Here is a 27,755-nt window from a genome sequence, read left to right on the forward strand (position 1 = left end):
CAGTTATGTTTTGTCCAATCAGATTTCAGACTTGCTATATAATTTTTTGGTTTTGTCATGTTATTACGGTAAATATTGTTTCTAAACTGTTGAATCATGCTGTAGTGTAGAGATTTAGTGTTACTGAGGGACAACATAGTCAAAGATAAAGTCTCCATCTCCGATCCTGTAATGCTACAAATTGCTTAGTTGTATTTTTGGATATTATTGATGGTTTAATTATTATGTTGCTGAAGTCCCCACTGAAGGCCCAGGTACAAACTGCTACATTCCCGGAGAGATAGAGAAAAATGCAAAGCTAGAGTCACTGGCTGGCAGCTTGATGTGTCACAGTTCAAAGTAGCTTACATTCCACTTGAAAATTTCATCAAGCGACTCTATTTTTGTCCATTCTCTACATCTGGATCTCAATTTCGTCAGATCACAGTAAGCCATTGTTTGTTGCCTTTCCAGAGCTTGACATTAAAGCTTGACTCCACAAAAAGGTAAGGGGTCAGATGGAAACGTGCCCTGCATGACATAACTTTGGGTCTTGAAATATTTATCCTGGAGAAGATAAAACACGTCTCTGATCTTTACCCTGAAGCACCGTCACTTCAGCACAATTCAAAGTGACAGCAGAGCCTCAACTAGGTCAGTTGACATTTGGTTCACTTGCAGTTATCAGCAAATTCCAGATAAAGCACTTCCATGTATAACATCACTAGCACCTGTAGTGTAGGGGAAGCTGCACTGCTACTACAAACCATCATTTATTACATTTAAATAAAAAATCTGGCATATTCAAGTGGTTTTTCTAACAGGATTCACCTCTTACTTGGAAAGCATGCAAAAGCTTCTATGATATGTGGATTTCCATTGAAGTTATGTCTGCACTAATCCTGGATTATATGCAGAACTGTGCTAGTTTCACACCACTTTTACATTTGTTCTTCTGTCATTTTCTACATAATAACAATTAATTGAAGGGCTGCAAGTTGCAATCATTTTGTCGATTAATCTAAGCTAGGTTTTTTTTCAATTAAGTCATTTTTTAAGCCCTAAATGGGCCAAATCAATGAACCAAACACAAACAGTAGCTATGATAAAAAGTGTGTGTGTGTGTGTGTGTGTGTATATATATATATATATATATATATATATATATATATATATATATATATATATATATATATATATTCAAGAAAAAAATTATCTCAGCTTGTGATATAGGTGAAAAGCATTTTTTATACCAATTTTTGCAGTTTTCTCCAAATACTTAATCTTCCTTATTAAATAATCTTTGTAAATTTTCTTATCAGAATAATATGACTTTATTCCAGCCCGTATTACAGCTTTTTTCCAACCTATTTTTTTTTTTTAATGACAACTTGTGAGGATAAGCGGTAGAAAATGAATGAATGAACTTCATTTTGTTTTGTTTGTCATACTACAGTATTATGACTTCAATATTTCAACAGTCTGCTACTAACTAGCCCTGCACAATGTTAGTGAGGTTTAGGCCTTTTTTATTTGGTCTGTATTTTAGCAGTCTAACCAAATACTTTAACATTTTGCAAACCCTATGCAGTCACCCCTTGCAATATCACGGCCCAATTATCGGCCCCTCACTATATTGTGTTTTTTCATAAATTAATGACTGCTGTTTCATGGTAGACTATAGTCCATTAGTCACTGCATCAGGTTGTCTATGCTCTACCTACAAAAAAAATTATTTATTAAAATTGAATCCTATACCATACCATGGTTGGGTCTGGGCCCAAGTAACCACTATGATACATAATATAGCTGAAGTGATAATATTCTCTACAACAGGGCATCTCAAAAACTGGCCAATCTCATGTTCATGGAGTGACTTCTCCCATTATTCATTAAGCATTACAGACAATGACAAAGATTCAACCATCTTTAGATCTATTTTTTATTAAATATAATACACACTGATTATATGTGGAGCAAGATGAACAGCACTCACTTGGCCACTTCATCAAGCTTGGGCTCTATAGAAAAAAAAATGGAGAAATACAGTAAGCATTATGGCCTGCAACTTCAAAACAATACTGTGACATGCAGAGATAAAATGTTCCCAAAACAACTTCAAACAGAATATAAAAGTGAAAGCCTTGAATGGCGTCACCACTGCAGACTATTCTTAGACAGAGATACATCACACAGGATACTGTGTCATTAAAACAGTTGAGGGATTTTTGCTTAATCTTTATCATGGATTCGATCAGTAAGTATGTCAACATGTCATATGATCCACAATAAGACTGACCGTGTTGTTATATATTAAATTAGTGGCCGAAAAAGCACACTCGTGTAATACACATTTCTCAAAGTTCATTAAAAATGACAAAGAAAAAACAGGGGAAACGACTGCTTGAGAGTTGAATCTTACCTTGGAATTTTAATTCTGGGAATTTAGTGAGGTCTCCTCCACCGTATAGCCTCTCTAGTTTGGATATTTCCTCGGACATGTTCTTCTGATAAGAGGGGCCTGCATCCACAATGCCGCCAGAAGTCCTGGGAGAGCCAAGGCATTAAATAAATGTTGAAAGGAGATGAGCAGCGCAGTGATGGGGAGGATGGAATTCCTGCTGGCAGCCACTATTAACTTTTGCATTATCATTCCACTAATAGTGCCAACTTTTATACATACAGTATCTGGCTGCAGGGTGTTTTTATGTGCGTGTGTATTTCTGACAGGAATTGTGTATAGTTGACTGACTTGCTCTTGGTGTTGTAGTCACGGATCTTGTCCAAGAACAGTTTCTGCACTGGGTCCAGCTCCTTAGCCCGGTTGAACAGGACCGCAGACATGCCGATATTCCTGCGCAGAGTCTGGTTGACCGCAGAGCGCAGCACAGAGGGCAACTGGAGGAAGCGGTGGAGCGCCATCTGGAGGGACACACACGTAATTACTAAGATGAAATTGGCCTGTGAAACAATGGGATAATTCACATATATCAGTAGACTCAAAAAATACACACTCTCAAAATCTTATTGCAATACCTCTTTGAAGCTTTACGCACATATACAGCGTTACATAGGCGAATTAATCTACCGGTTAGCATAGCGTTAGCATGTCCATTAGGTTACATCGTTTGCTATTTGTGGGGAAAGAAGCCCAACGCGTTAGTCTTTAGATGTGTTGGGTGTTGAATTGATAAAGTTTATATTATTATACAACTACAGTGATTCGCAATCACACAACACAAGGTCGTTGGCGTACAGCTAACAGCTAGCTAGCTCCATCTACATTTATAAGCTAACAAGCTAGCTTTAGCTCGAAGGACAAATAGCAGTATTGATTTACACAAGTCAGGCATATCTAACTAGATAGACCAACGTTCGCTTGCACAAATGAGCAATTCATAATGGTAGTTGAAAATGTTCTGCCATTAATACACACAACTCACCTTGGATTTTGACACTTCGGACACAACAACCCAATGTGGAGGACCGCGATGTATTGTGGGAAATGTGTAGCTCATGGGCTGGGCACGTTGGCGAGCGTCAAAGTCTGCAGGTTTGCGCGGCGCTGCGTTTTAAATATTCATGTGGAAGCCTGCAACAAATGACCTTTTCCTTGTAAACAGTTTATTACATTGGAGCTGTTGTCAGGTATGATCTAATTAATACACTGCGACAGTATATATCCCATAAATACACCACTATATAGTTCACATATCCGGAAAATTAATACACAACCATATAGCCCATTAACCACGAATATATTAATGAATGCACGACAATATATCGTGAATAGATTAATTCATGCACTTTACTGCCTATATATCATGAAGATATATTAATACACTGTATAGCTCATATTTCACGAGGATATGAATACACTATTGTAGCCCATATTGTGAAGATATCAAATGAATACACCACTAAACAGCCCATTTATAAAGATTAAATTAATACAGCACTATATAACTCATATGTCATGAAGATATTGCACTGATTTTTAGCCTATATATATCGTGAAGATATTAACTACTGTACATAGCTTATATAACTTTAAGGTAGTAAGTACAATATATATTACCATATATATATATTGATACATTGTAGTTTCTTATATCACGAAGACATTTAATATTTTCCTATCTTGTCCATATATTATGATTATATATATACATATATATATATATATATATATTATGATTATATATATATATATATATATATATATATATTTACACTATTTCATAGCAAATGTATATTAAATACACAACATAGCCCAGTCCTGAAGTTAGTAAATTAACAAATGAATATATTCATAATTAAAATTACTACATAATTACTATATCATTATAGGGGGAAACACACAAACACACCATGTATCTATTGGTACATTCAAAACTTTATTATGGAATACAGTGTAGAAAGCGTTTCCCAGTCAATGCAAATGGTCTGCAGAATATTACACAATTGACAACAAAACCAATGCAACCAACAGAAAGAAACCCCTGATTCCATTGCTCTACTGCCACCTGCTGGGCTTCTTGTGAGCACTTCGGCAAAACCTTGCTGCCAAATGTTTGAACACTCACAGATACTGTACTGTAGATGTTTAACAGAGCGAGAGGTCACGCTGTGCTTCTTTCATTGTGATGTTGATATGCAACAATGCTTTAGAAAGAGCTGGCTACTTTACTTACAAGGTGACTGTTGCCAGTTATGGAAATCAATGTTTGATACTCGCCCTCAAGAGCTCATCCTAATGATGCATTTACAGACAGCAGTGCTCATCCTCTGAGAGGAGAATGTGCATGGGTGGCATAGAGGTGAGCAGCATGCCTGAAGAGAAACAAAAGCGATGGAGGGAGGTGAGCGGATGAGCAGGGGGGCTGGATGGATGGTTGATGGGTGGTGTAAAAGCCATTATAAATACAGACTGCCTGCCAGCCTGGCTATCCATCCAGAACTGCAAGTCATTTCCTCTCTACCACGCTCTCCGTCTTCTCCTACTCCCTCTATCAGAGCTCCACCTGTTCTATCAATGGACAGGAAAATAATTGCAGAACCAAAATTGGATACAATGTTAGCTTAAAGCTCGGGAGGGGCGGGGGGACACCAGACTGAAAATGACAAAACACACACACATTTCTAATCCATCCCTTTCTAGATTCCTGCAACCATCGCCCACACAAGATACCCTTTACACTCTGGGAAACAAAATGAGCCCCTAATCATAATCTTTAACACAATATATTTTATTAAATGAAAATGTACAAATGAAGCCAGCCCCTGCCTGCCTAAAAAGAATGGTTCTAAAAAAAGAAAATAACACACTTTAAAAAAAAAATCACAGATCTCTTTTGAAGTGTGTATTTAAAGATATCAAAGCAGAGCCCGTTCATCTAGATTTGATATATTTTTCATTCGTTGAAGTCACGTGATCACGAGAAGATATTAAATGTACAATCTTGCTAAAATGACAATCTAAGTGAGAGGGGTTTTCGAGAGAGCAGCGTTAAGATCTTTTGTTTTTTTTCTTCTTTCAAAATCCTGTGGTCATGCACTACATAGGAACGACTACGACTTCAGCATTACTTCAGTACATTACACGCAAGTTTAAAAAAAGGACTTTACATTGTTTTTTATAGTGTTTTCAATCTTTTTTGAAAAACAAAACTGGAAACCATAGAGAAACTCTAAAATAAAAACAGCTCATTCAGAATACATAATTACTAGCATCGCCATCAATGTGTTCATTATCATCTCCAGATAGCCTCGTGTGACATAATGCAGCCCAGCTGTCATAAGAATGCACAAAAAGAAAAGAGGATGGAGGAATGGAGAGCGGGATCATTATTCTCCAGTGTAGAGAGAGCAGCGGTGGTGCAAAAACAGAAGAAAACTGGGCTTCATTTCTGACAAGTGCCGCTCAACTTAAATCTCAAATGTTAAAAAAAATGCAATTAAAAATTGTGAACATGAGGCATAGGGAGCCATGCAACCACAGCCCTACTGATCAGAAACCGAGTGACGCTCCTAAAATTGTCACAAGCCAAGAAAAAAAAACACAGCGCACCGGGTCCTGGATCAGTAAAGAGAGCGCAAGCTTCTTTCATTCATGGGGGGGTTTGTTTTTTGGCACTGGGCGGGGCCATTCCAATACATCAGCAGGCCCAGACGGAGCAACATATAAAAACGCTCTCTAATCAAAAAGGTGTCTCGCTCCAATAAAGTAAACAAATGGTGCAAACTGGCTCTGCCACAGTGTCCGCCCAAGCATGAATGAAAGAAACCCCGACTGCTCTTGCTCCGTATGCTCGGTTGCTGGTTGGTTTATGCCACACTGCGCTCTGGAGATGTCAAGCCTACTCTGGGAGGGGGACGGGGGAAGGAAGGTGCTTGATGTGTGGAATGAGATGTTAGTTTGTGTTGCGTGTATGCGTGTTTGCATGTCGATGACATTCCCCTCAGTTCTGCATCTGTTCAAAGAACTTGTAGGTTGGATTCTCATAGCCGTTCTGCTGCATCTTCGACAGGTGGCGCTCTTCCGGGGTGACGGCAGCGTCCACCTGGAGTTGAGCCAGAAGAAAACAAGAGGATCACACACACACACACACGCCTGTCACCCAAAACGCACAAGTCATCTGCTTCTCACCTCAATGACTCCATGGTGGATGGACGTATACTGCTTCTTCCTAAGCATCACCAAGGTGATGACGATAACCGTCGCTATGACAACACCGCCGACCATCAAGCCAATGATGGCGCCCTTGTTGGAGCCTACATCCTCTGCAAAGAAGACCTGAGGCAGAGAAACTTTTCAGGTTATGTGCACGTATCAGCAAGGACAGCGGGTGGGATACAGCAGGAATTCCGGCAAATTCCATCCTGACACGGCAGCCCTGTCTTTTTTTTAAGTTGTTATGGGTTTCAAATTAAAAAGATGAGTGACACCCTGACACTAGACTGCTCATGGTGAATGCAAAAATGTGATATGCTATAAAATGCAGGGATTAACGGATTAAAGACCTTCGGTGAGAAGAATGGGGTATGCGGATTTACTATAGATTGGGGCATTTGTACTGGAATTACAATATCGAGAGGATTACTGGAGGCGGACTAAAAAGTGGGTTGCAGCCTCATGGTAAGTCCGCTAATGTGACTCGTCAGTGGAATATTTACCGCTACAGACGTCTGGATCTGAGGGTGGAGGATTTTAAGAGTCCACACAAGCGAGTCGCATGCATTATCACGGTTGTCTCTATGGACACCCGTCTCCATGGCGACAACCTTGGCGATTTTACAGGGGGCACAGTATGAATGTATCGCGAAGGGGGCAGAAGGTGATCTTGAATGTGTCAGTGAATGCATCTTTCATGAGCATGCCTCCGCCCGGTCCACTATATTTACCAGCTCGTTTGCATGTACAAGCACATTGGTGCATTTTACATGCTGTGTGTCTTTATTTACCAGTTTCTGGTGATGAACTTCATACTCGGTACTCTGTCTGTCTGCTTTCTCCATTCGAAGTTCAGGAATAGCCTCCATCTTCATTCCTGTCACTGACAAGGGAAGGAGAAGTAACATCTATTATGGATGGTGACACTCATGCTCCCTCATACAAATGTACGGAAGCCACTCAGGCAGGTCTAACATGAGAGCATTGAACATCTATACTGACATGGCGGTCAGGCTGTAACGTGTCATCTATTTCGAACCGTCTGTGTGACTATTTATACTTGTGTATTTAACTGTTCACGTAAATACATCCAAGTCTGAATGACAAATCTCTAAATGAACATTTGTTTCATCCAGACTTACCTGGTCGTGTGGGGACGCCTCTATCCAGACTGGGGCGGGAGTCAACTGGTTCAACTGGGGGGAAGAAAATAGCACATCAAATATTTAGCGAGCTGCCACTCATTGTCTCGATACCAATGGCAAAATGTGGCAACACTCACCTTGGTTGTCCGTGTTGGGCTGGTTGAAGCTCTCAGGATGGACAAAGCCAACTCCTCCCAGGCCCAACGTGTCCTCCTGAGTCAGCAGGTCGGTTTGGCCATCTCCAAACTCCTGGTCGGGCATGAGGGCATCATTGCCGTAGCTCACCCTCACGTCTGTCTGCAGGTTGGCCAGTTGTTGGGCCATCTCAGCCTGCTCCCTCTGCAGAAGCTCTGATTAGAGGATAAATCACAAGGAGAATGAGTACCAATATCATCCAGTATTTCATGATGTATCGTTAGATGTTCACGTTCAGAGTTCTGCGTTATCTGACACTCTGTGAGGCTGTGAATGCATCAGGCTGAGCGCTTTGTGTGTGTGCGGAGACAGCAATGTACACTGATATTCCTCCAGCTATATTTGCTGATATTCTTTTGGAGTGGTCACATATTAAAGTAAACAGAGCTCTGCTATCAGGATTGGATCAAAAAAAATGAAGATCGGTGTACCCCGATTTCAAACTACAAGGAAATAATCCAACATAACCTGTCCTACACTAATGATTTGAAGCCTCTCCAACAGTGCTCCAACATCTTCAATAGAGCAGCAGCGATTACTGCTTTTTCTCCCAGCCAGCCAAGGTAGTGTGCGTGCACGTGTGCGTGTCTCATTCGCAGTGCAGTACAAAATGTCAGTTTCAGAGACACAGATGGCTGTGTGACGCACACAACACCAATAACCCAAAAAAACTGCAGAAACCGAGCACAAGGAAGGGTGGATGGGAAGGCGTTAGAGAGGAAGATAGATGTATCTTCCCAGCAAACAGTTTAATTTGAATCTGTGCTGAAGAATTAGGTCAAATAGCTCTAATGCCCTTATCAGTCAAAGAGACAAGGGAAAAAAATGCATGGAATTTAGAGCCTTCAATCCCCCTGTTATATGCAACACAATCAGTGTCCTTTGGCACATCTGTCTCTCAAGGTTAGGAATTGGACAAGACAAACAGCTGAACGATTCCTCCCAAAGGTTACCTAAAAGATGCCATTGTAAATACTTCAGATATCACTGCCCATTCGTTTTTTAATTTTCCACATTTCCAGAGAACAGTAACCAGAAAAATGTGCTGTGAAACTCACCGACTTGGTCCTGGATATCGTCAGCCACACCGGGCACCTTGTAGAGAAGTCCCAATGACTGGTTCATGCGCTCTTCAATGACACGCAGGTGTGTCAGCACCTAATAAACATGCACACGAACACACAAAGTGCATGAGAGGTGAGTGTGGATTGAGTCCCCCCTGCCCCCAACATGAAAGAACATTTGTTCTAGTGTGGGGTACCTGAGGCCTGATTTGTGCTGCCTTCTTGGGGTCCACCATACGGACATGTTCAAAGTGTTTAAGAGTGTGTTGTCTGTCCTTTTGCTCAGCACGCACGTACTTCTTCAAAAGGCTGAAGACATGACGAGGCTGCATCACACAGAGTGAGAGAGGCGGTGAGACACAGAGACAGGACACTATGATTGGAAACAAGCCAGCTAAAATTCATGAAATGGATTCATTACAGCTTCTCAGTGTGTCACATTTTTTTAGCACTTTAGCCTTGAAATAGCTCTTCCCAGAGTTCAGACACGTTGAGAGGGAACAGCAAGAAAGGACAAAACGCATACAGTCGACAATTTGATCAAGATGCTGAGCAGGTACTCAAAATATCTCACTTATGAATACACAATACCAAAAAAGACCTAATTGAGATGGTTACAGGAAACAAAAGACGGTGGAGGTCAGCAGAAGATAAAGTGCCCAGCTAAAACTGAATCGTACAAAAAGTGCATTTTTTTTTTTTACAGGAAACAATAATCCAGTTACCTAAGGGAGGTAGGAGGGGAAGTGAGAGCCACGTGGACAGCACCTTTGTGTTTTGCTCCAACTTAAATTCTATATTGTTAGCAATGCTGGATGTACGATGTCCACATCTTTATTAATACCACAAGATTCAATGTACTAAAGGGTAAAATATAACAGTTTTGTTGGGTGCTATATTGCACAATAACGGAGGCAAAATCTGGGCAAAGATTTCATCAAAACACGTTCGAAATATTGAGGTTCCATTGTGCATTAAAACACACATTCAGTCAGTTATTCATATTAAAAACAAAAGAATGTGTGTTTTGTACCCTGGGGGGGTCTTGCTGCAGAGCTGTTAGGTAGCTCTCCAGAGCCAGGCGGCGGCGGTCATTGAGCAGAGCTTCTACTCGGGCCATGTGGGTCTCCACTAGCTGCTGTCGCTCACTGGCTGCTTCCTGTTCCAGTGTCTCTACCTTCTCTTGGAAACGCTTCATATAAAATGGCAACATTGATACGTTAAAACAGAAAAAGAAACAACCTAGTTAGCCATTTCAATGTTCATAATATGGATAGGTTACCTGGATGACCACCTTCTTATCAGCACGTGGAAGATTCTTAGCTTCCCTCTCAGCTTCTTCCCACTCTCTCATCACCTGTGCCAAAATAGAGTGGGACGTACTTTACATCAACGACACTTTTTCTACAATGTCCCCTGAAAAACTACGAGATTTACGGCTGTCGCGCCGAAATGCCACACTCCAAGCACGGAGACAGAGCAAGGATTGACAAAAAAAACAAACGGCATCTGTTGGCTTAAGCTCCCTCTTCTGTTGCATACTCTCCTCAAGCTGAGCTCAGGCCTGTAGCAGATGCACAGCCGTGTCTGGAAGAGGGGAGTCCACTGCGCAAAACGTGATGATGCAGTGCTGATCTCCAACACAACGAAATGTAATTTTAAGTTCTGCACAAGGTGTCCTCGTCTGCATCGAGCCAACAGTGGCTATGGACCATCTGGCTCTCCACTGGAGAGCCAACCACTTCATTAAGGAAAGCAATTAAAACAGAATCCGTTCAAGCGGCCCACCCGGAGAGGATTAAAAGATGCACTTATCTTCTTTTTGCTACAACTTTTCCACTCTCAATTTCCTATTTCACAAGCAAAATTGCTTGTGAAATCACAATTTATTATAATTTTAAATCACAATTTAATTATATATTTCACTTAGTATTTTCATGTAAGTACAGTCTAAAGATTGAACCACTGAAAAAACTACTCCATTACTCCAATACCTGGGACATCCTTTCACGGTGCTTGGCTTCCAGGCTCTCTTTAGCCTTCTGGAAATGGGCATGCTCGTTTTCATCAGCAGGCGTTTCCAAGTAGTGGTCCACAGCATCAGGAGAGCCGGGAGTGGCAGTGGGGACTACATCAGCCAGACAAAAGACAAAGACAAGACAAAAGTTGTGAGGAATAAAAGCAAAGCCTTTTTTTATTATGTGGTTAGTTGAAGACAAAACACAGAGCTCAGAAAAGGTCAACAGAGGCAGAACAGTACAAAAGCAAACCCCTCCGATGACCCACAAATGTCTGTATAAAGACTCAAGCTTGTCCTGTGGCCTTGAAAGTTAACTTCTTGCTAAGACACATGGCATGAACCTCAATTTAATCAGCAGAGTTGATTATCTTTAGTAGGAGCAATCAAAAAGTGTCTAGTGTTGTGTGTCTAGTGTGTCTTGTGTTGTGTGTGTGTGTGCGTGTGTGTGTGCAGGCGTGAAGGTCACACGTCACTGGAAATCAGTCTGCTGAGAGCGCATGACTGCACAGGACACCAAAAATCATGGGATGTTATTCACTTGGAAGAAGACTACTTCTCAAGTGGGCATAAGGCCATCAAAACATAGCCGCCCACCTGCACATTCACTACAAGCCACAGCGGTTTAACATGTTTAAGACATGGGCGAGCCAGAGGTGCACCCATGAGTATAGAGTGGTGTGAAAAAGTGTCCCCCTTTCTGATTACTTTTTTAGTTCCTGGACTAAAGACTAAAACCACCGCTGAATGAAAATAACATTAAGGCTTGTCTCACCTTTGCCAGGAAATAACTTAGTGATCCCCAAGACCCAAGGGGAAAAAACCTTTTCAAAGGCCCCATTACACCAGGCATACAAATAACACCGCCTTTCAGAAAAAATAACATTATACCAACAGTAAAATATGGTGGTGGCAGTGAAGAACTTGCTGTGCTAAACAATATTCTGTGTGCCTTGAAAAACCGTCCAAAATAGAAAAAAATGGATTGAATTAGTTATTAACACGTTTCATTTAAAAATGTGTTCAGTTGTGTTGTCATTGAAAAATCAAACATTTAAGTGTGGGAAGGGGCAAAGATTTTCACACCACTGTACATCCACTCTGCTAGAGCTGCATGCTCTCAGCTTGACTACATTCACATCAGAGAAGAAATGAAATGCATTAATTCATTCTATCACAATTACTAAAACATAGAGAGAGACAAATCATGCAAACACTGGAATAAGCAACTCGTTCAATTGCAACATCCTGGTAAGAGTGAGTAATGTTTTCAAATCTTCACACTGTGCAATAATGCTTCAAGTTCAACAATTACCAGGTGGGGAACTGTTAAAGGATTAGCCAAGAAAGGAGGCTATGGACGGTAAGGAAAGTCCACAAGAGACCAAGGAGAAGTTAGCATCTGACAGGAGGTTAAAGACAAACAGAAGGCATTTCAACCCAAGGGCGGCTGGTCTGGGTCCTCTGCCGGTGGCAGAACTTACTGACGCTTCTGCAGACAGACAGGCAATATTCCTTGGACTCAAAGTTATTCCTGTTGCCTCCGCATCCGCCGTAGATAAATTGAACACATCGGCCCTCCTGACGGTCAAAGTACCAGCGGGGCAGCATGGCCCGGCATGGACCAGTTTCTGCACTGGCCCAGCACACATCTTGGAGAACACATACACAAACCTGTCATCGTCAATAGCCAGTAAACATAAGGAATTGCCACAATGTTCTCCTTGTTCTCCATATACATTAGCCAGAACTGAATTCAAAATTCCTACAATGTTCCTACTCACCCCTGACTACTTCCTCAACCGACTCAGTGGTTGTGGTGGTCGTCGTTGTCATGGCAACATTGGTGGCAGGCTCATCATCGCTGTCATCGAGTGTGTCCTCGTCGTCGTCCTCCTCCTCCTCGTCCTCTTCCTCCAAGCCCTCTTCGTCCTCCTCCCCGTCTCCATCCTGGTCATTATCCAGCACGTCCTCTTCCTCATCATCTTCCTCGACTGCCACCGCCGCCTCCTCCTCTACCACAGATGGCTTGGTTTCCTCTTGCTGCTCTGCTGGCTCTGGTTCCCGCACCATACTGAGAAGGACGGGAAAACGAGGAAGGAAAAATTATAGAAAATAAAAGATAATGAAACAGAAGAAACAAATTCAGCATTGTCGTCCATCATCACAATGAATGCTGAGGCGTCTGCCATTATGTGTGTATTATGCTCATTCACATGTGGGCTATTATCTTTTATAGGCTCAACACTTGATGATACCAAAATATTTTCATTTAAAAGTAAGACAATGAACAGAAAAGCAATAGTGGGACAGTTTTATGTGATAACATCCCAGAAACATCATACAGATTGCTCTGATGATATTAATAAAGCTTTACAGAGCTCAGGTAATTTCTTTTATTGGCATTTCAGCACGGTGTTCAAACACGATTTCTGAGGGAATGTCCCTGGAATTTCATTCAATCATCACATACCTATTGTCTGAGTAGTCGGTTTCTGCTCCACCCCACCAAACATCTGAATCATCATCGCCATCCAGCTCGGCGCTGTCGGTGTCGCGCTCAGCCTCCGTTGGGCAGCAGACAAACTCAACCCCTCGGAAACGGTCGATACGACACGGCAGAAGCATCCCATAGTCATGGAGATTCATGGAGCGGTCTGTGCAGGACTATAGAATGTTTTCAAGATGAGAAAGGAGGACTATTTCTGCTACCCTGTGTGTGTGTGTGTGTGTGTGTGTGTGTGTGTACACACTCACTTCTTTTGCCACAGTATGCCAGTGCAGGTGGGTCTCACACTGGTCCATACGCTCCTGATGTAAGAACTTACACTTGTCAGGAACCAGCAAAGCGTCGCTCACAAATTCTCCCACTGCAGCACAGATAACATCACCATTTACTTATTTATTTATTGATATTATACAAGCTTTTTTTTTTTTTTTTTTTGGAACATGTTTATTTTCCTAACCATCCCCATCATTGGGGGGAAAAAGCAGGGCGTTCTGCAAGTGACATCCTGGACTCACCCAGGCAGCGGTAGGGCACTACGATGTGCGTATGACTGCGACACTGCTTGCGACCCTTCTTGCACCAGTTCTGGATGCTGACAGGCTGGTTGGCTTCCACCACATTAGTAATCTGGAGCTCTGGATACACCTGCACGCACGAGGAATTCATCTGAGCTTCTATTTCAGAAAGAGATTTTAAGGCTGTTGACCTACAACCTCCCTCTTGATCCGCTCTGGAAAGGAAGGCTAATCTTAGGCTTCCTAAATGTGGTACTTTTGGAATGTTGTAGCTTGTTAGCGCCTGCTGGCAAGATTCAGTGTTACCTCCCAAGTTATGAGCTTTCACCGTTGTTTCACCACATGGCAGTTCATAGTGCATTCACATGGTGCTTAACTATTCCGCTTAATGTTTAAAGCATGAAAAGGAGTTTCGTTATTGGCTCGTTAAAAATGTTAGCTCCAGTCTTTTACATTGGATTCACACAATCAGTATTTTGAGGGACAGTCAGAGATTTGTGAGTTTGACCACACCAATAACAATTTGATCCTGTGAGGGAACATACTGTATTTTATATACTATTTACTATAGGCTATACCAGACAAAAATGCGCAATGAAGCGGAAAAAAAAACATGTCGCACTGGACTAAAGTACAATTTTGGGGGGGAATTTATTTTATAAAATCAGAGACTTGTACGGCAAGTTATAGTAATAATAATAAAGTGGAGAACAACAGGCTAAATAGGCATCTGTTAATGTAACTAATACAGTTATTCAGATAACTATAGCCTAAAGAACATAAATAGTTCACTTCCAGCCTGCATTTGCAGGAATTGAGTTGATATTTACATTGTAAATTTTCCAGTGGTACATTACTGCTAGGAGTAGCAGATACTGGCACAGCCTAGTGCGTTCTCTTTAGTATTATTTTCTGCATGTTTTTTATTAATATTTTTGGTGTCAGGAATGGGTGACGTGGTTTTACTTTTCTTTGGGTTTCGTACGTTTTGGTTTTTGTCTGGCCTTTAGGATCAAATTAATAACAACAACAAAAGTAGTACCACCATAATTGTAATGGACTGGGTTATGTTAGCAGTGACAGCTATGGGTAAGTTATTCATGTTGCCGTTTCTAAAGTCAGCCGGTGAAGGCACTTTAGGCATGACTGGACGCGACAGTGACATAGGACGGTGGGTGAATCTGCTTGTTACAGGTTAAAAGCGTATGTTGCTGTTGAGGAAAATAACCTGTTACTGTTTGTCAGCAGTTGTAGTATAAATGCGTAGCTTGCACTCCATTAAAGATTAATTGAAATTGACATGTTTTTGTTTCATTCAATATACTGGAATGTCACATGTTTGATGCCAGATCTGTAAATTATATTTCAAAGGCATCATATTTCACCAATTGCATATTACCAATTATGAGCCCATCAAATCAACGGCAAGCCAAATATGTCTATAATGTGGATATACTGTATTATGTAGACTAAAATAATATTACCACAAATAGGAATTGGCTAAATGCAGAGATAGAGTTGAATACATCAGAGGCAGAGGAGATAAAAATGCCCTGGGAGGAAATTACTTTCATGACTGCTTCTAGATATCATTATGTGCGTTTTTTTTTTCAAGCTCTCCAATGATTCTCCACATAAATGCAAAAATACATTTACAGTCTGTTACCTCCTGGCAGTACTGCAGGATGCCCTCCTTGGTGCCGACGCACCTCTTGGTACCCGAGGGGTCTGGTTCCCACTTGCCAGTCTGCACGTTGACGTGCATGTTGAGTTTACCGCAGAACATGGCCACTTGGGGCTCAGCCAGCAGGCCCGTCGAACCATCTGTGGGCACCTATAGGTCAGAGTGACACAAACGGGCCATTTAATGAGATGCCACACTCTTAAGATATGCAAGTGAATGCATTGACATTGAGAGAGTGTTGAGGTGGGACAGAAAGGGAGAACAATATAACTGGAAATTATTTGGGCTTGCTCATCTCTGTTGCACACATTCTCAACCCACAACAGTGAATTAGTCATCCAAGACTCAAATTTTGATATTGTTAGCTCACTGAATCACTGGAGGAAATCAAGCAACAACATCAATGGCAATCCTGCACTCTCTGCGCCCTTGCAGACTTTTTTTTATGCATCAGGTTATTTATACAACCTTTCAGTTAAGTAATTTCTAGGTCGTTTCTCTCCATTTGCTCACGACACAGTGCACCACAATCAGTTGGCAGGTTAGTTAAAGGTAAGAAGAATGTTCAAGCATGCGTGACCAGTACGACGCCTGAATTTAATCTTTTTTCATTATTTCAGCTTGTGTGTGCATTTATTGCTGAAGTTCCCTTCAGAGGGGAAGTGCAGACAAACACTGTCTGCATTGTACTGCCAAATGAGCCTGAACAAAATCAGAGGGAATACTGAGGGCTGGGAGGGCGGAGGGAGGGAGGGAGAAGGACCAGTGCCATTGTGCTTTCCCTAATCTTGTTAATGGTTTTGAAGTCCCTGGCAGGCAAACAAATGCTGTTTTATGAGATGGATATAGCCTCCCATTCCCCCCCGCAGACAGATTTAGTCCAAGCAGCCTGAGGCATGAAGTCCTCTTCCAAAGGACGTCTATCTGACAGGGAAGTAAGTGTGAATCTTATTATGTGCAGGATGCAACTATAAAATTACTTCCCAGTGGTTTTCGATGTGAACAATCAAATGTGCCCTCTGCACCAACGCAGCTAGTTAATCCTGCACGGACAAAGGGTGTCAAATCACCACCTGTCCCGAGTTGGCCTCAGCTGCACCACATGGCAACTTAACACCACTAGCAGTCAAAGAGCCATCTGCACCATATACCATGTTCTTTAAGGGTCTGCAGTTTGATTCCTGTGCTGCCGACTGGGAGTGAGTCGAGCAAAAGACTTTGCATATAAGCAGCATAACCTCAGGCAAACAGAGGTGGAAGTTTTCAACTAATCTTTAAAATGTCATATGCATGTGACATAGCTTTTAAATGAATTTTCAGTTTTTACGGTGACCTTCAAAAAATGATTAAATAATTTCCTAGCTTTGAAATCAGAGTCCTAGAACAGAGACCGAGGCAGGCCTCGGAGGAGAAAGAACAATGAGCATGATGACAGCAAATCACGAGAGATTGGAGAACAGCCTGTCCACACGTTTGAGCAGAAGGCCACACACTTTGGAAAACGGAATAAATTCAAGAAAATTGTAGGTCATTTACAGATAGTGAATGTCTATTGTCCATGTACAACCCAGATGCAACAACATCACTGTGCAAACTTGCACAATGCAGACTGCCAATGCAACAATGCACGTGCTCTGCATCCCGAGTGACATTGGATATTATGTGCATTTTACAAATAAACACCGCAATCAAATAAAAGTACTCAGTGAGAGCAGGTCTTGGTGAGCTACAATCCAAATATGAGCCAAAAAACAGGCAAAGCGTTAAATGTGTATTATTGAAAGGCTGTGTTGTTCTCTGACTTTATGTTCTCAGCCCCGCCATCCTGTGGCAATGGAAGGAGGAGGTGGGGGCGGTAATCTGGGCATTGAGGATTAGGACAGCAGCCCAGTTGAGAGAAATATCTCCCGCTAGCCTCAATCTGGCATGATAGATATCACCATATCCTCAGGGAATGAGCCAGGGGAGCTGGGGCTGATGTTATATGAGCTTGACCCCGAGAAGATAGTTCCATTTAAGTCAGCAGAAACTCCAGTCACATAACTGCAAGGCGTGCAACTTCTACAGCAGAAATTATACATGATGGCACAGTAGCAGCAATTTACCAAAAATGCTTTCCAACCTATTTCTAAATTAGCTGATGAAAAACGTCAATGAGAGCCAAAGATGTCAAGTGGTGCAGTGAAGCAAGCTAGAAAACACTGAAAATATGCAATTAGGATATTTGTACCACTGGAGGAAGCTGCATTTGTTTCCTGCATTCTATTTTCAGACAAGTCTTTATGAAAAATACATTTCAGGCAGAAACTACTGAACCAAATGGAATCTTGGAATTACACTGCATCTTCAATTTTCATGTTGCTAAAGCTTGGCATGCAATGCTTTAAATAAAACGCTGTAATTAAAACATGACAAACACCATCATAATAATTTTACAATGAAATGAATTCATGAAAACAATGAAATAAAAACACAAAAAGCCACAGCTACAATCTCATCATGCAAAGCGATTAAAGTGAGATTATTGGTTGCTCCAATTTGACAAAGTGGTTTGCGGAAGAAAGAATGTTTTCCACGACAATAAACCTTTGTGTGTGACAGACTTTTTTCAGAAGATGAGAAGCAAAGCTGAAAAGACAAGCATGCAACAGAAAATTTAACTTGTTTATGGAGAAAAGATATAATCAGCAAATAGTAACGAGGGTGCATGTAAACAAGCACATACATGACGCATCTTCCCCGTCACGCACAGGTCGTGAAAGGTTTTTATGTATTTGTGGGCATGTTAAGTACACACTAAGTGAGCACTAAATCTTTGAAGTGTGCCCGCATGGGCGTCGGTCTTGTCGTGCTATTAATTGCACAGTCTTATCAGTGTGGCTCAGGCCTGCCGAAGGGAGCTGGGTGGCGGTGGTGGGGGGGCTGTTAGATCAGCTCCCATCCTAAGGGGACATCTCTTTCCAAGCGTATGCACACGCACACACACACTGTGGTATTTTTTTTAACTTATTCATACCAAATAAGATCTGCTGTAAAAGGTGGTTAAGAATGGCTGAGATGCTGCATCAGAGCATTGACAAGACCTACAGTATACTTCTATTGTAGTGTATTTGTATTATGCATTTTCACTGGTGCATGGCAACAAAGCATGCGCCCAATGCATGTGAACACGCATGCGCGCACACGCATGGACACGCACACACAATCTTGCCAAATACGCCCCAAAAACAATAGTTGACTGGGCAATAGATGTGAAAACAGTTAATTCGGAAACATCTCTCTCCAGTCCTGCTCAGATTTCATCACAGACAAACGTGTGAAATCTGATTAGAAGCGTGGAAGACAAACATTTCCAAGTGAATTTGCCTCCATATGATGGTGGTGCCCCTGGTTCCCTTAGTCATTATTGCCATGGAGACTGAGGCTGCACTCGCCCAGCCCCCAGGGGAAACTGACAGCTCGGCCCCGTCTCTGCCATCATTGCTGTGGCAACCGAGGCCAACACCTTCATTTGTGTCATCTGGGAGCAGGAATTTCATTGTCGTGTGTGATCAGGTTGATGCATGCATTACATCACCACTTTGATTGCTGTGTCTGTGTGTTTAAAATAAAAACTGCATCCTTAGGAGAGACATGAACACATGTCTGTCTTTTCTGGGGATTCTAAAGATATAAAAACAGATAAAAAGAGACACGTAATGGGACACACCTATGCTGACTGAAAAGACTGTTATTAAAACAAAATTGGATGGTTATATATACACAGTACATGTTGTAACCATGTAGTAACAGGTACATTTGTGATAACATGTAATACAGTACTGTGCCATATTTTGGTCCTTTTAAGCATTCTCAAAACTTTCTTCCTGGGTGCATTGATTTCACATAGCAACATTGATAGTTAGCCAATTTAATGCTCTGGCTAAGCTAAAAACAATTCAATAATTTTTCCGGCCTCGATAAATTGATTGTATCATCCTGGTTCACTCTGTGCCTCCGTCTCAACCCCCGGGCACGTTGGTTCTATAGTGGAATGAATGAAGTAAACTTGGGCCAATGCACTTGACTGGTGCACCATATTCAGGGCCTCCCCGCAAAAAGTTGACTTCCCAGAAAGAAACTCAATTCTACTGAATTGGATTAACTGCAAAATGGCATCAAACCCCCCCTCCTCCACAGACACACAGCTTTTCACTCGAAAGCTACATAAACACAGGAAGTGCAACTCTGTACAGGGAAACAGGAAAAAGACCCACACAGGCTGATGGGATTTGATTAATTCATTTAGAACCGAACATAAAAGTATACAAACAAAAGTATTGGTACACTTACGACATGACCATAGACTGGTATGACTAAGGATTTTCATAGTCAAATCTGACTCGTGAGATTTTGTCCATATTTCAATGTTTTTTTGTTCCTTGTGTGATGCTGTCATCACAGAAACAATCCTACGTGTCTGGCTAATTGTCCTTGCTTTATTGCCTCCATGACGATATCTATGTACTGCATATGCAGGCCTTCCATGTGTGGGCAATGTAGCTCGGTCAAACATGTTAACAATGTCCTTCACATACAAACATTCTCACAGCATTTTTCCCAAATAATGAGTTGCTTGTCAAAGTTGTCCCATCAGCTAGAGGTCCATCAATTCTTGGCCAAAATTGCAGTCATTGGCGCGAGTGTGGTAGCAGTATTAGAAAGTAAAGCAGTGGCAGCTTTTTAAACCCATAATGGCACCTTTGTTTGTCAAGAGTTTTCTAAAGTCTTCGCCCTGGCTGGAATATTCATTTTTTTATTAAAAAAAGTCAAACGAAAGAAGCACAAAGAATAATATCTGTTTTTTAAAAACCTGTAATCTTGTGGGCATAGCGTGATTGTGCCGGTCTTTCATCCATTAGGAGAAACATTTGTGAACTCAGAAGGCCATGATGTTCAAAGAATGCACCTGGCTCGCCTGGCTCACAAATCTGTTGTAGTTCAACCCAAAGGTGTTGGATAAGATTGAGGTCAGCGCTCTGAAATCTTAGCTCCTCAAACTAATCCATGCATGCCTTTATGGACCTTTACTTGGATACCACTGGTTTGTGGTGTATTTGAAGAATTGGGAAGTAATCTTGGGCAAAACAGCAACAGACCATGATGCTATCATGCCATGCTTGCCAGCTGTGAGCATTGTTAGGCTCACCTTGACTCCTCCAAACATACAGTACGTCTTGTCATTGTGACCAAATAGTTCAATCTTTTTCAAATCGGACCATAATAGTTTTATCCAGAAGGCATCTGGCTTGTCCGTGTGGGCGACTACAAATTTCAAATCAAGCTGGCCTCTAAGGGCAAGGCGGCACCATCATCTTGACATGAAATGGCAGATACACGCATGAGTGTGCACAGCCGTCGTGCAGACGCGGAGTGAAGAGGCGGGTCAGCGTGACTCGCTTCTAAACGCATTAATAAAATCCGGCACATACAGCTGCTTACTCGCCAGCTGTGAAATGAAGGGTGCGCTCTGGCAGCACCACTGCCGATATTTACAGACGGGTGTCACACCCTGACGGTGATGAATGACGCTGCTGTTTCAGAGATATGCACAGAACAAGTGGAAACTAGTGTACATTTTGGAACTAATAGCGCACATTAGCACTTATATTCCAGTGAGTCACTGGGCAGTTCCCACTCAGTGACGATGTGAATGCGAGTGGTCAATAATACCGGTCACCAGTTTCAGAGTTTAGGACTTGGAATGTTACAAAATATTGACAGATCAAAACAACGCAATATTTAACCCTATGATGAACCATCAATACACTCTCACGGTGTATCTTTTTTCATTATGATTAAAATACAGAACGGAAAGATCTACTAGCATCGTGTGGACTTACCTTGGCTTTTATAACGTGGATGAGACAACATTGACTTTGTATGATGTAGGGAGTGTCTCACGTAAATACAACATGGGGCGGCACGACAAAGTCACCTCGTTCGTCACCACACTCCAAAACAAAACTGTGCCTACTATGAGAAAACAATATTTTTTTTCTATTCAAATACTAATTGTTCTGCTTTTCGACCAAGAAACATGTGTTTCATTTACCTTAGTAAAGCTACCTACTGAAGCTGGTATTGTGTTAGTTTTGAAAAGTTAATGCTAGCTTATAAATCATGCCTCACACCTGCTCAACTTTGAGATTCCACAAGCTACCAACAAAACAGGACAGACTGAAGGATAACAACTCTCAACTGACACCCAACAACATTGTTACAGAGACTCAGCAAATTGCTTGTTTGTTCTGACCATTTGTTGTTGTTTTTTTTTAACCTCAGGATTATTTTGAACTTACCAGCTCAACAGGGAACACAAATCTTGTGCTGAAGGATACTATTGATGCTATTTCACCAGTCAGCATCCCAATGAGAGCGGACATTGTAAGTAAGTTGTGTGTGTGTGTGTGTGTTTCACTACAGCCTAGCACACAGTAACATGACTCCATGTATTGCAAATCGTAGCGTACTGTGAGGTACCCAGAGATTCCCAGCCCTATTTAATTGTCAACACTATCACACACAAAGCCATCACATTGGTAATTGCGGTGGACCGGCGGGTTAACTAATACGAGCAAAGCGTTGAATCAAAGCTGTTTGTGTTTCATGTTTGGGGACAGTCAGCACATAGCACTGTCTCGCTTCTTTTGAAATCACTAGTGGGTTACATTGTGTCCCACTCTTACCATGTCAGGCAGGTAACTGAGCCAGAGCTCGCTTAAAGTGGAAATGGAAATTGGATCAGGAGCTACCGTTCCGAGCTGCTGCAAGCTTAACTACTGTAAATGTGGTTAGGAAATTCTCATTCAGTTTGAAAAAACTAACATCCATGTCATCCCTAGTTACCGGGACAATGACAACAGAAACAACAGCATGAAAAGGTCAGGAATTCTTTAGGCCAGTACAGAGAAAGGAGGTGGATGAGGGGGAAACGGTTAGCACGATGATGAGTCAGAGCACCCATCATGTGCCCCTTTTACCATTATTACCATTTCACAAAGTTTAATACAGTATTTACCTGGTGCTGGGATTTTGAATAACCACCCAAATGAACAGAGTTAAAAAAAACACAAAACAACACTTTCTCCAGAACCAAACTGTCCCCTCCAAGTGTTCCTCTGAGCCAACAGTGTCTTTTCCAGAAGACCAGGAATTTTTGAGGGTGTGTGCGAAAAAACACTGACTGGTCCAACACACTTCACATATTTCGCCACATTCACCATATTATTTGTATATTTCATTCTGGCATGCTTGGTTTCAGTCTTTTAGGAAATAGAGCAAAAGAGGAGAAGCTGCAAGAAGTGGACAGACAACTACTTTGAGCATATTTATGGATGTAGGTGTTCACTGGGAGTTCAAAACAGCAACACAAGACGATTGAGTCGGTGGGAAAAATAGTGGACAAGCTGGCAAATCCAAATGTAGGGCACACACAGATACAAATTGTTGAAAAGTTGAAGTAAATTAAGCAAGATAATAATAAAAAGCTGAAGGACAGTCGTTATACCAACCTGCTTAGCATGGACTGTAAGCTACACTCAAAAAAGAAAAGGTAATACCTCATATTTACCTTTATCTGTATGTACACAAAAGGCCCATCTCTCAAATATGTTTCAGTAATCTGTCTAAATCAGTGTCAAGCCAAGGTCACAACCTGTCATATGTCGGTCAAACACGGCGTAGATTGGCTGCAGAAGTCAAACAAACTCTATAGGCACTTGCGTTTTTTTCCAAGTTGCAAGACTAGCACACTTTGCATGTTTTTGTGCAGAGTCCAAGTGGGCTAAATGTGTCTTTTCCTACAATTTGCTGATGTCAGGTTTGGGCAAAATGTGAATTTTTTTTTAAGTACGTCGCACTAGCTGACTCCTCTGTGTCATGTGGCGAACACGAGTTCAGATATTTTGTAGCTCTTCTGTGCATGTCGAGATCTTACTCCTTCCTGTTCCACATTCTCTACGAACAAAAAAAGAAAAAAAACACATGGCCAAAACAAAATCTGATGTCCAGTTGTGACCCAGGCTTTCGTGCCTTAGGTGGCCACAATATAAGGCTACTTAAAAATGTACAGTTTAACTGTACACTTGCAATCCTTTTACCTGGCTACATTCTTTGTATTGCAAGTTCCAGAGATTTTGGTGGAGGGCTAAGGAGAACTGGGAATTTGTGCAACTTCCTGTATGAAATCAATCCATAATCAGCAACATCACTACAGATAATGTACACTATTCTTATTCAATAACAGTAGATATTGTGTCTGCGCAATAGCCAGCTAGCAACACAGAGGCCATTCAAGTATAACAAGAATCAAGACAAGACGAGTACAAGAGAACTTGGTGCTTTCAAAGTGTGAGCAGCATAGAAGGTGCCAGCGTTAAGACGCAGTGTGTGCCAGACATAATGGTATTAGGCCTCGCTAATAGGGGGAGTGGGCTGGTCCGCCCCTAGTTCTACACTGCAGTATACAAGTAGGCAATCCGAGAGCCATTTCCCCAGGACTTTGTGACACACAAAGGATGGCATCCAACTCTCACAATCAACATGAACATGCTGTGTATTGGGTGGGCCCACCGGGAAATGCGCCTTCCTGGAGCTGTGTGTTTTTGTCAGTACACAAACAAGCCTAACAAGGTTTTTTTTTTTTAGAAAAAAACAAGAGGTTTAATCGTGATCATCTCGACCCTTGAGGTTTTCAAGGCCCAAAGGGGTAAAGATCACTGTGAGTCATTTAAAGCAAAGGATTAGGCACAAAGACACTGCTCTGCTTAAGGTGCTGCCCAAATGACTCATTCTGTGTGCACCTACAGTATTACAAGGGGGAGTGAGTGCAAGCAGGGACGTGAAAGAGGAACAGAAAAGACCAAAACAAGAAAAGCAATAGACTATGCCAATATTCTGTGCAATCACACACACGGCCCGGCCTCTCTCTTGCCTTCATAATAAATTGATGTCATAAGCCTGAAAAAAAAAAACGAAACAAGAACTGCAGCCAAGGGATAATACAGCTTTTATTATTATCATTATCTGCTTTTATTACTGTCACAAACCATGTGGAATGGGTGATGAACGTGCATGACCCCAAAACCAAAACCAGCTTTTACCCACAGTTGAGGTTGCAGTGATACCCACAGGACTGTTTTCTGTATGTGGCTATGTTGGCTTATGGGGGGTGATGTAATGACATAATAATCTCATTTGCATATTTGGTCATGATGCAAAAAGCGAGTTAAGCCCAAAATTCGCTTTCTTACAGATATCCGATAAATCGATATTGTCCTGCCAATGCAGCAGTTCTTCCATGGAATGAATGAACATTATACTTTAAAAATTGTTACAATTACTGTAGCTTTAAATTATATCTAACATCATGTAATAGAATAACTGAATACCACAGCTAAAATTAAACTCTGAGTCCCCAATGTCATTGCCTGTCCACATTTCCCGCAATATATTGATTGCAACACACACAAGCATGAGTCTTATGTCCCATTTTCTCTGATTATATCTACTACACTGGGTAACATGAGTGTAAAGGTGACTGTAGGGGTGTTATTGTATGTCAAGAGGGCTCTAGTAATTTTAAAAGCCATATGTAAAAGGTCGTAAACAGGTACTGTATTCTATGCTCCAACTCCGAAAATATTCATTTTCTATGCTACTTAATACTCACTGGCGTCACGAGGGTAATACACCCTGAACAGGTCACCAGCCAATCGCAGGGCACATATAGACAAACAACCATTCACATTCATACCTATAGACAATTCACCATACATGCACGTAAACCCGCACATGCAAACTCCACACAGACATGCCTATATTCAAACCCAGATTGTCCGAGCTCCTGATATCAGTCCGTCGATATTATCAGACGTCCATGGAAAAAACATGACAAGCAAATATATTTCCTGTTTATGAAATCAGGCAAACAGGTAGCGAAATCTATTTGTGGTGATCTGCCACATATAAATGAATGCAGGGGAATAACTGGGGTTACTACCTCTAGCTAGAGGTTACCCTTTGAGCATTTGTTTTTTTTAAGTTCCTCTTACTTAATACATAAATGTATTACAAAATTGACTCATATGCTGCGGGTGGTTAGCTATTAGGGTGTTGAACTTGATTGCCCATCCTTAGCATAGGTCCTCCACTTGTCTTTCGACTGGTGGGTCACTGCATGTGAAAGGAGAAAATACATTCCAACATCCACACCTGTATCCAGATCTGCACCAAAGTTTCATTGCTCCCTCCATGGCCAGTTTGCAAACACCTGATTACTCACTAACCGGGAATTTAATAGCTTGCTGGAGGCAAAGGGAATAAAAGGGGGAGGGTTAACCTATTTAACACTTGTTATATGATACAACATGTTATTGTGTTTCTGATGTCCGTGGTTATATGATGCTTAAACAAGGGGGCATCTTGCATGGAATTATGTACAGACATTTTGTAGGAGCATTAAACGCAACTGGACAAAAAATGGATGAGCAGTGATTTGTTTCAAGAGATTCTGCTTCGCAATAGACAGAAATTACTGTGTGTGAACTAGGCGAATGCTAACACGTATTTGGGTGTAGTTTTATAAAAGGAATGGAAGAAGGTAACAATAGAGCCCGCAGTTCCTCACTGCTTCCCAGTTTCCTCGACCCTCGTCAATGCTGCAGTGCACCGCCGCCATCTTACTTCCCTTTCCCCGTCAAACGACCGAAAACGTTTGCTTTGTCCGTCACATTGCTCTTTTTTGTCGGGTCTACACGGCTCGCTTGACTTCATGGGTTTACGTAATCTATCTGGGTCCTTAACATAAAGATACACGAATACCATGTCGCATCTTTTTTCAACCCCAAACACGCCCACTCAACTAAAATTAGCCACTGGCTCCTGGACAACCAGACAAAAAAAGATGTTTGCTTCACCAGTCGTTTCGAACATAAACGGCCCAGTGTTTATCCACGTCCATTCTGATAGAAATAATAGGGTATGTGAATTAATTTACAACACTGATAAATGTAAGTTGCCTCGAAGCTTAAAATAAAAACAGCTCACATTCATCAGACGAGCCTCAATAAATCAGCTGCCATTGGTTTGACCTGAGGATATCACCAGAAAAAACGGTATTACGTCGAGATAACTGGACTCTTCACCAACGTTTGTCTATAATGCATGGTTACATGGAATTACCACTGGCAGGTATATCACAAATCTCACATTTAAAATGGGTATGTTTCGCTTGGTCTGGGTTCTGAGACAAACCAATGCTAAACCAACACTTCCGGTTCCTTCATATTAAAAATTGAGCGAGCTCTAAATGTTATAGGTCAGCCAACAATGCTTTTCGAAATACATCCCTAGAGGTCAAATATACATAAATGTAGGTTAAACTATTTGGTATTCAATTACAGGTTGACTTTTGTATAACTTCATGTCATTAATTATGAAAAGGCATATTCGTTTAGCTTCCGGTCTTCTTCAGGCTAACGTTCGCCAGCTTCGTTCCAATGACAGCCGCATTGGAGCGGACCACAGCATTTTAACACACAAACTCAACAAAAAATAATTTCCTACCTCGGCAGCCAGAGCCGACACCACAAAAGCCAGCAGCAGTGAAGCCACTCGATCCCCCATGCTGTTTCGCGGACACAACGCTCCTGTATGTAGCGTTTTACCGAGCAGATAAACGTGTGCGAGACTGCGTGTTTTCAGCGCCTGCGACTCCCGTTGTCTGACTCCGAGCGAGAGACCGAGAGGGCTCACAGCTGCTCGGTGCCAAATCACGTGACCAAGAAGGAGTGGGATTAACGCGCTCGCCCCCGATATCGGCGCCTGCGCGCGCACCCCTTCAATGCATGTTGGCGATGAATGCCAATACTGTACACACAGCAATGTGATGTAGTGTCTTTCATTCACAACACCAGTGAAAACAGCAAGGAGA

The 27,755-nt window shown here is 41.7% G+C and overlaps 2 protein-coding genes across 3 annotated transcripts; both read right to left on the bottom strand.

Annotated features, from left to right (window-relative positions):
* Nucleotides 1-1,903: 1,903 nt before the first annotated feature.
* atp5pf (ATP synthase peripheral stalk subunit F6) lies at nucleotides 1,904-3,559 on the bottom strand. Its single transcript, XM_058051806.1, has 4 exons — nucleotides 3,423-3,559; nucleotides 2,732-2,901; nucleotides 2,402-2,526; nucleotides 1,904-2,000 (listed from the first exon to the last, which is right to left on the bottom strand). The coding sequence occupies exons 1-4, from the start codon at nucleotides 3,495-3,497 to the stop codon at nucleotides 1,972-1,974; spliced, it is 399 nt and encodes a 132-aa protein (XP_057907789.1). The 5' UTR covers nucleotides 3,498-3,559; the 3' UTR covers nucleotides 1,904-1,971.
* A 796-nt stretch (nucleotides 3,560-4,355) lies between these two features.
* appa (amyloid beta (A4) precursor protein a) lies at nucleotides 4,356-27,600 on the bottom strand. 2 transcript variants are annotated; one of them, XM_058051283.1, is made up of 17 exons: nucleotides 27,389-27,600; nucleotides 15,764-15,931; nucleotides 14,098-14,227; nucleotides 13,831-13,943; nucleotides 13,547-13,740; nucleotides 12,858-13,147; nucleotides 12,558-12,725; nucleotides 11,051-11,184; nucleotides 10,339-10,413; nucleotides 10,090-10,248; nucleotides 9,254-9,382; nucleotides 9,051-9,150; nucleotides 7,935-8,147; nucleotides 7,795-7,848; nucleotides 7,444-7,535; nucleotides 6,629-6,775; nucleotides 4,356-6,542 (listed from the first exon to the last, which is right to left on the bottom strand). In XM_058051283.1, exons 1-17 carry the CDS (start codon nucleotides 27,446-27,448, stop codon nucleotides 6,441-6,443), a joined length of 2,328 nt encoding a protein of 775 aa, XP_057907266.1. In that variant the 5' UTR covers nucleotides 27,449-27,600; the 3' UTR covers nucleotides 4,356-6,440. The 2 variants fall into 2 exon arrangements, with proteins under 2 accessions (XP_057907266.1, XP_057907267.1); XM_058051284.1 differs by lacking the exon at nucleotides 12,558-12,725 and having other exon boundaries at nucleotides 27,389-27,598.
* Between the last annotated feature and the right edge of the window lie 155 nt (nucleotides 27,601-27,755).

The sequence above is a fragment of the Doryrhamphus excisus genome, chromosome 16, assembly GCF_030265055.1.
Source record: "Doryrhamphus excisus isolate RoL2022-K1 chromosome 16, RoL_Dexc_1.0, whole genome shotgun sequence".
Taxonomy (NCBI): Eukaryota; Metazoa; Chordata; class Actinopteri; order Syngnathiformes; family Syngnathidae; genus Doryrhamphus; species Doryrhamphus excisus.